This window comes from Sinocyclocheilus anshuiensis, unplaced genomic scaffold (assembly GCF_001515605.1).
Source record: "Sinocyclocheilus anshuiensis isolate Anshui unplaced genomic scaffold, SAMN03320099.WGS_v1.1 scaffold1159, whole genome shotgun sequence".
Lineage (NCBI taxonomy): Eukaryota > Metazoa > Chordata > Actinopteri > Cypriniformes > Cyprinidae > Sinocyclocheilus > Sinocyclocheilus anshuiensis.
The window spans coordinates 103,168-114,432 of NW_015547700.1; the positions used below are offsets into that span (position 1 = coordinate 103,168).

An 11,265-nucleotide genomic window follows, 5' to 3' on the forward strand; every position below is an offset into this window, starting at 1 on the left:
TAATACATTTTTTTTTTTTTTTTTGACTACTCGTATACTCAGTCTGACTTTACGACTACATTTTTATGGCTAAAGTGGTTTCATTTGTAGATTGGCTGCCACTGTGAAGCTACTACGATGTTTGTATTGCTTTGATCTGAAGGATCATGTGTGATTCCCATGAAAGACAAAACACAGAATTTAGCAGAACTGGTTCAAGGGGCCTCCAGCTCCAACTTGAAAATATTTTTCCCCTTGTAGCAAAGTCAGGGAAAGTCTGTTTATATTTTATGATCTGCTTTCAGGAACTTAGCATTATTTCTGGCATTCCAGGGCCAAACATGCCTGCTGTAGAGGAAATCTTGACCTCAATTACTATCTAAACTTTAAGCTACAACATCATGAAATCTATTCAGAACAGGCCAGGGAAAATGACAGGACAACAGTGAATTGTTTTGAAGGTGTGCCAGTGCTGGTTTAAGAAGACTGTGTTCTGATGACGTTTGGGCTACTAGTTCAAGGCTACACATCGAGTACTTTTTCCAGTGTTTTTACATCACTGCTAATTTCCAGTTAACCATTAGATAATGTGTCCACAGTATTTATAAGCCATAAGATAAATAAAAATGTTATATTTTTCTATTCATTTAAAAAAAATTGTTCACTTGAAAAAATTCAATATTACTTAACCAATGCACCCATGTTTTTTTTTTTTTTTTTATATATATAAAATCCAAATAAAAGGTGTCTAAATGTTGTTTGTTGTTTTAAGTTATGTTTTAAGCTATGCATCTGTATAATAATCATACATAGTGTTTTGAACTCTCTAACACAGATAGCTGAGGAATAATCTACTGACAAACAAATAGTCTATAATGTGTTTATGACTGCCACTTTCTTTTACTCCACGCATATGACTGTTATCTTAGTCTATGCTCTAAAAAATGCTGGGTTAAATACAACCCAGTGCTGGGTAAAATAGGGACAAACCCAGCAATTGGGTTGTTTTGACCCAACGGTTGGGTTAAATGTTTAACCCAACCTTCTGGGTAGTAACCCAACCGCTGGGTCAAAACAGCCTAATTGCTGGGTTTGTCCCTATTTTACCCAGCACTGGGTTGTATTTAACCTTTTTAGAGTGTAGTATTCCAGATGTGTCAAGGTCACAAAAATACGGATGTGATTTATGATATTTAGTTTTATGACTTCTGTCAGCCTTGAGAGGTAGGCTAGTTTGACACCAGATGTGTCAAGGTCACAAAAATACGGATGTGATTTATGATATTAAGTTTTATGACTTCTGTCAGCCTTGAGAGGTAGGCTAGTTTGACAGGGTAGAGCAGATGTACATGTTTGCAATGGCTTATACAGTTTATCATATCAGTCATCCCATTATTATTGTTTGCCCACATGAATGATAGAAACTTGTGGAGCAGAATCGTTTGGGATGGGCGTGGACTGCGTTTGACCACGCCCTCTATTGTGCAACTCTTAAATCACACCACCGAATTCCGATTACGTCACGAAGCCCCGCCCACTCTACACATCCATTCAAATTCGGATGGCTCAAGTTCAACCAACACAACACAAATATCTGGGTTCACCGTTTCTAAAGTATATACATTTCCACTCAGCGTCAAATGAACACGAGTCCATCTGCTTTATCAGAACTATTTATTTAATGCAAACATCCACAATAAAAACCTGACCTACACAACAAACAGAAAAGTGAGGGGCTTTAAGCAGCTCATTGAGAGACTATGGAGAGCTCATTCATATTTTTACTGGCAGTTACTTTCTTCTGTCCTGTTCAAACAGGTGAGTAAACCAGTTGCCGTCTCTTTAGGAATCTTTAACGATCATTAATTATTTTTAACCATCATTTAATTAGTATATAAATCTATTTTAACCCATACAGAGATTGTTTTCAGTATCCTTCACGTGTTAAGTGACATTCAGATAGCATATTAAGCTTATTTTATATGCGATTGTAATTTTAAAAGTGGCTAATCTGGTCTATAAAATGTAATCAACCAAAAAAAAAAAGTTAATAAATAAATATAGGCATATATAATCCCAGGCAAACCTATTTTCTACCAAAAAAATGCATTACGCATCGTCACAGATAAGAACAGTAAAGGTTTAAAGGAGACACAAGTTCTGTGATTATGTTGTTTGGTCTCTCAGTGTTGGTTTGGCATGTCTGAGTCTTGTTGGATTGGTGGTACTGGTGTAGATGCAAAGTTTTTACAAAGGAATACTTGAATAGCACAGCACTGCAAAAAAAAAAAAAAGTTAGAAAAATCATTAAAACACAATAAAAACATATAACTGTCTTCATTAGTGGAGGAGGTGTAGCTATGTTTGTGTGTAATTGTAGTTATGTAGTCATAAAGGCTTCTTATCTCTAGATTATGCTTAGAAATAGGCTTAAAATAATTAGTTCATGGAGCTGTTTGGACTGTGCTAAATAACATTAAGCTGATAGTTCAGTATAAAAATAACCACAATTTGACTTTAGGTTCAATAAATTGAAACAGGTTTTACTATGTGGGAAAATATTTACCAGGTCATGTTTCACCCCAAAATATATGCGTTATAATAATTGCTGTTAGTGATAACAGCAATCCGTAATGCAAACTTAATAGCCTTGAAGTTGGGCTTTTCGTTGTGCAAAATTACATTTCTAAGTTCTTTCTATTTTTTTTTTTTTTTTTTAATTTTGGTGTGAAAGACATAAGAGACAACCCAAGGTCATAAACAGTTTTATATCAATGGAAGGTTTGTCTTTAAATACTGATAAGACCTGTCGATATTTACATTTGAGTGATCATTAATCATTTTATGTTCATATTTGCATTATAAGATAGAATGGTCCAACTCTGAATTCTGATTGGATTAGCCAAACTGGAGTGTGTTGTAAAACGCTCGCTATAAAGTTAATATTTTTTTCTATATTAATGTGTGAAGTTGCTACGTTGCTTGGCAACAGCCTACGGAAAGGTTAATGAACTTTGTGATGATTAATTTTAAATATTAAAAATATTTATCTAATAATATGTTACATTATATGAACTGTTTGTTGAATATATCTTGTCTTTTTTTTCTTACAAAAGTAATAATCCACTTAAGGTTGTATTAAAGTTATTTTGCTACTTTGTTACTAAAAAATAGCATAAATAGCATCTTGAAATTATTTCCCCAATGTCACAATTATGAATTTAAATCAGTGATTGAATTCATTTGCGACCTCCACATTTGGTTTTAGAAATAGCTGACCCAGATCCATTGAGCCGTGGGCTAAAGCCATCAAAAGGCCATTAAGGAACACTTACATGTTAAAAAATAAGCAGAAAAGAGCATCATTATTCCCCTGGCAACTATGAATACTAACTAATGAACGTCACAGGACTGTTCCACTTCTGCTTGAACACTGGGTGGTTAGGGAGAATGTCTTTAGGTATCTTTGATTGATTATCAATTTAAAGGTTTTCTACTACTTTAATTAAAAGTCGGCCATTGTTGCATCCAGCCAGTGTCAAGAGCATGTTTCTTTTTGTTTGTGTATGACGTGTCATCATTTTAAAATGGTGATGGAGCTGTCTTTAAGATCATTGGAGTCATGTTTCTCAGAGCAAGCGTCCTCCTTAATTAAGAGCTAGAAGACCTCCCCTTACTGGCATTGACACCCATACAGGCTCTTTTAGATTACAAAACAGGAAAAACTTGACACCATACATGTCACAATCAGTAAATCATACCTAGGTGGACCAAGACAACATAGTTACCAGTGTTAGCACTAGATTGTGGACAGTGAAATGCTAAGATGTTAAGGCTAAGTAAGATTATAAGGTGAAAAGCAAAAGTAATTAGATCAGTTCTCGATCTCTAGTACTTTAGCTTATCTCTGTGATCTCAAATGACTAAAATAACATATTTAATGTGTTGGATAATGTGTCAATTATGTGAAGCATAACTTATGTCTCCATCTGACAGGTGTGTTCACTTGTGAACCACGGCAATATCAGTGTGGCAATGGAAAGTGTATCACATCAAGATGGGTATGTGATGAAACTGATGACTGTGGTGACGGCACTGATGAACTTCCTGCTGCCTGCTGTAAGTGTTCCTCCATCTAAGATAAGTCAGTTGTCCCGAAGAAAAAGTATGTTGGTGAAACATTAATGATGCTAGGTGCAATTGATTTAAATGTGGTTAACTGTGTTAATGCATAGAGGAAAATTCTACAATCTTATTGGAAGCTGAAAGAAAAGTATACATAACTCTTTTAAACTACATTTTGCTTAATTTTTTTTGTGGTCACAGGTTAAAAAAATATATTCCCTAAACTGCCTAAAGGAGGTGGCAGTGAGTTTTAAATAAGCTATCACTGATATTAAAATTCAAATTTGAAATATACTGTGTATATATATATATATATATATACAGTATATTCATTTTGAGATTATCCATTTTACATTTAAGAGTGTTATTACATTTTTAGTGGTGTTAACAACTAAATGAGCACTAGGTTATCTAAGTGTAAAAAGGTAATATAAATGTAAAAATAAGCAGAAAAGAGCATGCACAATTAAATATCCAATATTAGCCAGCATCAAAAAAACATTTCCTCCTAATTGATATGGTTATATCACACACACCTAGCTAGGCACCACTCATATTTTCTTCAGAAAATGTAAAAATCTTATTTTTTGCCCTCTCTTTTCAGTGGCCAAGACCTGCAGACCCAGTGAGTTCAGCTGTGGTGGGCGACTAAACCAGTGTGTGCCAAAGAGCTGGAAGTGTGATGGCAAAGCAGACTGTGAGAACAGTGCAGATGAGGAAGGCTGTGGTGAGTGACATCTTGAAGTCATGTGTATCTTCATGATGCTGCCAGTGTGCATGTATGTTTAAAATCTCCATCACCTCTAACTGCATAAACTGCATAAACTGCATAAACCTCTTACAGCTCCTCGGCGGTGTTGGGATGGCGAGTTCAGCTGCAGCAACAGCCAGTGTGTGAGTGCCGCGTTTGTGTGTGATGATGAGAGAGACTGCGATGACGGCAGTGATGAAGTCTCCTGTCCACCCACCACGTGTAGCTCCAGCTCCTTCAGGTGCAACAACTCACAGTGTGTGCCTCGACTGTGGGTCTGTGATGGTGATGCCGACTGTGCCGATGGCTCAGACGAATTGCCTCAGAAATGCGGTCCAGGGACGCCTAAACCTACCAAAAACCGCTGCTCCTCTATGGAATTCCATTGCGGCAGTGGGGAATGCATACACAGTAGCTGGAAATGTGATGGGGGAGAAGATTGCTTGGATCACTCAGATGAGAAAAACTGCTGTAAGAAATAAGACTTGTTGATGTTACATTTGCCAGTTTATCCTGGGAATAAGGGAATTCCCTCTTTAAGGGAATGTTCCAGGTCCAATACAAGTTAAGCTCTGTCAAACTCAATACAGATAATCTTTGCGAGGTACACACAAGGATACCAGGAAGACTCATTCTTTGAATAGCAGTACCATGACTGAAAAGATGATAGAGACAACTTCACAGTTCACATTTAAAATAGAAGGATACATGTACGCATGTTAATAGAAAAAACTAAATTCACATTTCTACTTTTAAGCCATCAGATATGTCTTGCCCCTTAAGGGTTCCATTATAAATGCATTACTGTCAATTTTTTCCAGTGATAATCTTTGTCTGTCCAAACTGAATGCAAAATCAAAAAATGCAATGTTTAATGTACAGTTAGTGGGAGCAGGATTGTGGACCAATGAGATTTCACGTGGGCAGGGCTACACAGCAGAAATAGAAACCAAGCAATCGATAAATTGGAAGCTCGTCGCGGTCACAGCAGATACTGTTTTGCTTCTCACTTTATTACAATGTAACCTTAAAAGCATCAGTTGCCATTTTATCCTCAAGACATAATGAACTATTTGTCTTTTTCCATATGAACAGCCTTGCCCACATGCGGACCGGATGAGTTCCAATGTGGTGACGGATCTTGCATCCACGGCAGCCGGCAGTGCAACCACGTATATGACTGCAGAGATTTCAGTGATGAGCTGGGTTGTGTTAATGGTGAACCATACAAATGATACCTTTTACACAAAACTTGATATGCAAAATATATGCTTTAGGTGTTATTCTGCTGTGTTTAACTTATATTTCTCCTTTCTGATTTTCAGCAACCCATTGTGAGCCACCACACAGGTTTAAGTGCCGCAGTGGTGAATGCATCAGCATGGAAAAAGTTTGCAACAAGCAACGGGACTGTAGGGATTGGTCCGACGAGCCATTGCGAGAATGTGGTAAGTAAAAACGGCATTCAAGGAGGTGCATTGCCTAGAAATTCTTCTGAAGCCAACCTGTGGTACAGTATGTGATTTTCAAATTCACAGATTCTAACGAATGTGTTTACAAAAACGGGGGTTGCTCTCATATCTGTAATGACCTGAAGATTGGTTACGAGTGCCTGTGTCCCACTGGCTTCCGATTGGTGGATAAGAGACGCTGTGAAGGTAAGAAACTGAAATTGGTTCCCATACTGAATCATAAGGAAATCTGGTCATAGTACGTTCCACAGACCTTGGTGCAGATCCAGTTCAAAGAGTGATTTCATTTGGACCTTAGACTTATTTGCTTTTTCTGAGCTGGAAATAAGTTTAGAATTTGTTCAGTAAGTCCATGCTGTTGCTGCCTGTCATGATTCAGTGGTGAACAGAATGACTATTTAACTTCAAGCCCACATTTTTGTTTGATTTCTTCAGACATTGATGAGTGTGCCGACCCAGACACCTGCAGCCAAATATGCGTTAACCAGATGGGAAGTTACAAGTGTGAGTGTGAAGATGGCTACCAGATGGACCCAGCCAGCAAGGCTTGCAAAGCTATTGGTACAACTTTTAAACTTCCAAATAGTCATTTCCCATAGTTGCATAATGACAAATTCATATACTCTACTCATACTCATTCTACAGGAACCATCGCCTACCTATTTTTCACCAATCGCCATGAGGTAAGGAAGATGACTCTGGATCGTAGCGAATATACACGTGTCATTCCCAGCCTGAAGAACGCTGTGACACTGGATATGAATGTTGCTTCCAGGGAGATCTACTGGTCAGATTTATCCCTCAAAAAGATATACAGGTAAAGAATGGATCTTTGGACTCATGGTCAGTCTTGGGTCTCTGAGGATCATTTGCTTGTTACCCAACAGACAACAGCCTAGTGTCATATTTTGTCTTCCTTTCCCAGAGCACCAATGGATACAGCAGATAACTCCTCCCAACACAGTGTTGTGATTGGCAGTGATTTACATGCACCTGAAGGTATCGCTGTCGACTGGATCCACGGAAACATCTACTGGACGGACAGTATCAAAAAGACCATCTCTGTAGCAACAGCGGACGGAAGTAGACGCAAGACTCTCTTCAAAGAAAACCTGGCCAAGCCGCGTGCTATTGTTGTCGATCCTATTAAGAAGTATGTCAAGTCCCAGAAACTCTAAAATGTAGAGATGAACTATGTAAGCAAGTGGTTTACTATATTAAATCTTCTCCAATTTGTTGTAGCTTCATGTTTTGGTCTGACTGGGGCACACCAGCTAAGATCGAGAGAGGTGGTCTTAATGGAGGGGACCGTCATGCCCTAGTTACAGATAACATTATCTGGCCCAATGGAATAACCCTTGGTATGAACTTGTCCACTTACATAACTGTCCACAAAGTGTACACTTTGTTAACTTCGGTCTGACCCACTTTCTTGTCTTGTCCCATGCCTAGACCTTTTGAACCGGCGTCTGTACTGGGTCGACTCCAAACTACACACTCTCTCCAGCATCAGCATGCAGGGAGATGGTCGGCGTACTCTGATCATTGACCAGGTCAAGCTTGCCCACCCTGTGGGTCTCACTGTTTTTGAGGTAACTCTTTCATACTCCTTTCAAACATGTTGACCTTGTTTAGGAGGTTACCTGTATGCTCACTCGAGAATTCTACATCGTCATTTTTAGGAGAAAGTGTTTTGGACTGATGTGAGCAATAACGCAATTCTAAGTGCAAATCGTGTGACTGGAAAAGACATCACAAAAGTGGCCGAACACCTCTCATCCCCAGAGGACATTGTCTTGTACCACAACCTCAAGCAACCAAGTGGTATGTTGGCCATCATATAATCTTCCATTCAACAGTACCTTCCCAGTCACCATTCAGCGAATTGATTTTCCATCCAAAATGTGAAATAGTCTTCAGTGTAGTTCTGAACGTATTCTGAATGTCTTTACAGGAATCAACTGGTGCAGGGTCAACAACGGTGGCTGTGATTTCCTGTGCCTGGCTGCCCCTCAAATCAATAGATTCTCACCCAAGTACACTTGTGCCTGTCCAGACAACATGATGTTGGCCAGAGACATGCAAAAATGTGTTCAAGGCAAGTCAGATTTGGTGCTTGCTGTCAGGACATGGATATAAGATTTTGAATGTAATTCCTGCTGATTTCTACATCCAGTGTTTGTGTTTTTATTTTGAACAGCTATAGTCACACCAACACCTCCTGCCAGGCCCGAAATAGTTACAACTAGTCGTCCTCAAGTACCTTCAAAGACAACACCAAAACCTGCTGGCCCTTCCACTACCAATGCGCAACCTTCATCTACTCCTGCTCCTGTGATCCCTAACCAACCCACTCAAGCTGCCCCTATCAAGCCTTCCCAAACCACAATTAAACTTCCTTTATCCACCCAGACAGGTTTGTCTTGCTTTGTCCACCCAGACATCTTCTCCTTTTCTTAAGCAAATTAGACAAACCCAAGCCCCAACCCTAATCTCAAGACCAGACTCCTGAAACCTTCAAGATGATCTTACAGTTTTACTGAAATGTGTGAAATCTGTTTTACAACTTATCTTGATTTCTCCTTAGATGACCACAACAGTATTGTTAAAGCTGTGCCTGAACCATCATCTTCCACACCGCTGGCCTTGTACATTTTGCTTCCTCTTGGTGAGTGCTTCAATGCTAATGCTTAAACAAGCAATGTGAAAGCAATGCGTTGTGTTCTGAAAGATAGTGAGTTACTAACAAAGGGAGCATTTTAAGACATTATGTAGATGCACACAAAGGCTGTTCCAAGAGATCGGTAACATAAAGGTCACAATGTAACATAAGTAGCAACAGATCCTTTCTTCCGTATTATGACGTACATCTAAGTGAAATCAATTACTGAAAAGGATAAAATATAGGCTGGTTCTGTTTATTAAGATGATCTTACAGTTTTACCGAAATGTGTGAAATCTGTTTTACAAGTTATCTTGATTTCTCCTTAGATGACCACAACAGTATTGTCAAAGCTGTGCCTGAACCATCATCTTCCACACCGCTGGCCTTGTACATTTTGCTTCCTCTTGGTGAGTGCTTCAATGCTAATGTTTAAACAAGCAATGTGAAAGCAATGCGTTGTGTTCTGAAAGATAGTGAGTTACTAACAAAGGGAGCATTTTAAGACATTATGTAGATGCACACAAAGGCTGTTCCAAGAGATCGGTAACATAAAGGTCACAATGTAACATAAGTAGCAACAGATCCTTTCTTCCGTATTATGACGTACATTTAAGTGAAATCAATTACTGAAAAGGATAAAATATAGGCTGGTTCTGTTTATTAGTTGTTGGTTGTAGCTTAGCAACATGCTAATGGCAAGCTCTATTAAAATCAATCTTCAAAAATGATCACTTCTATTCTCTTTTCTATTCAATTGCTTCAAAACTCCCATTTTAATTTGAATGTCTCATCTTTTTAAAGCAATCCTATGTTTGGTTGTGGGTGGTGCTGTGCTGTTCTGGAGAAAATGGCATCAGAAAAATACTAACAGCATCCACTTTGACAACCCAGTTTATCAAAAGACTACAGAGGACCAGGTGCATCTATGCAGAAACGGCAGTTCTGATGGCTATTTTTACCCACAGGTACAATATACTTTATAAAAAAATACATACTGGCTACACAACAACATATTCATGCTAGCATATTAGCCTTAGCTAATGTCTTAAAGCATTGTTAACTTTATCGGTTTACTAATTAAGACTTCTTAGACTACTGTCTGGTATATTAGGTAATTACTGGTGTCTAATAAAGTTGTGGGGAAGCCGTGGCCTAATGGTTAGAGAGTCGGACTCGTAACCCAAAGGTTGCGGGTTCGAGTCTCGTACTGGCAGGGATTGTAGGTGGGGGGAGTGAATGTACAGCGCTCTCTCCCACCTTCAATACCACGACTGAGGTGCCCTTGAGCAAGGCACCGAACCCCCAACTGCTCCCCGGGTGCCGCAGCAAAAATGGCTGCCCACTGCTCTGGGTGTGTGTTCACGGTGTGTGTGTGTTCACGGTGTGTGTTTGTGCACTTTGGATGGGATAAATGCAGAGCACTGAGTATGGGTCACCATACTTGGCCACATGTCAACTTTCTTTCTTTCTTTCTAATAATGATGGTCTTATTTTGCTTTCACAGAGACAGAGTATAAATGATGAAATATGATGACATTGAGGTCCATGCCAAAACAGACAACGTTTCAAGACAAGAGCCATATTTGAAGTCTTCCGTACTTGGAGGTCAGTTCTGGAGTAAAACAACATCTGGGAAACAGTGGAGATACAAACCTCCTTTTTACACAAGGCATTTGATGCAAAAAACAATCCAGAGCTGACAGTTGACACGAGACAAAGAATAAAAAAAACCTCAGACAACAACAACCTCAGCTTATCAGCGTAGCACTTCACTTTATATAAATTATACAAAAAGATATAGATATTTTAACAGCACTTAAAAATCAAGGTTTTATTCACATGAGAGGTACATGGATAAGTTATTGTAAGTATTGCATGTATTTTAAATGTTGAAAAAGATTTTTTTTAAGGACATTTTTTTTGCAGGGATAAAAAAACATTGCATACTATTTTTCCCAAAAAATTGTGTAAATTAATTAATAGGTTAAAGGCACAATATGTAATTTTCGCCGCTAGAGGGCGCATATTCAAAATAAACAAATAGACAAAGGCGTAGTTTGATGAAACCGTGACGAGTGTGGAATCATGGGAGTTGTCGTCTTCATCCCCACAGCCGATGCAATCCGACGGGACTCAGGCAGAAATCATGTTCATGGATGAGCTAATGATTTATTAACGTCGTAGTATGAAGCAGGGTGAGGCTGAAAGCCGTCGAAGCGAAACGAGGCCGCTGAACGAGCGTGACACACGGCTCGAAAGCAGCTGAGCTTTTA

At 38.8% G+C, this 11,265-nt stretch overlaps 1 protein-coding gene across 2 annotated transcripts; it reads left to right on the forward strand.

Annotated features, from left to right (window-relative positions):
* Positions 1-1,554: 1,554 nt before the first annotated feature.
* On the forward strand, positions 1,555-10,724 carry LOC107703887 (low-density lipoprotein receptor). 2 transcript variants are annotated; one of them, XM_016506688.1, is made up of 18 exons: positions 1,555-1,797; positions 3,976-4,098; positions 4,709-4,831; positions 4,949-5,326; positions 5,951-6,073; positions 6,181-6,303; positions 6,394-6,513; positions 6,763-6,888; positions 6,973-7,144; positions 7,253-7,480; positions 7,570-7,688; positions 7,780-7,919; positions 8,010-8,151; positions 8,282-8,425; positions 8,528-8,743; positions 8,915-8,995; positions 9,794-9,957; positions 10,497-10,724. In XM_016506688.1, exons 1-18 carry the CDS (start codon positions 1,740-1,742, stop codon positions 10,521-10,523), a joined length of 2,607 nt encoding a protein of 868 aa, XP_016362174.1. In that variant the 5' UTR covers positions 1,555-1,739; the 3' UTR covers positions 10,524-10,724. The 2 variants fall into 2 exon arrangements, with proteins under 2 accessions (XP_016362174.1, XP_016362175.1); XM_016506689.1 differs by lacking the exon at positions 8,915-8,995 and adding an exon at positions 9,319-9,399.
* Positions 10,725-11,265: the final 541 nt, after the last annotated feature.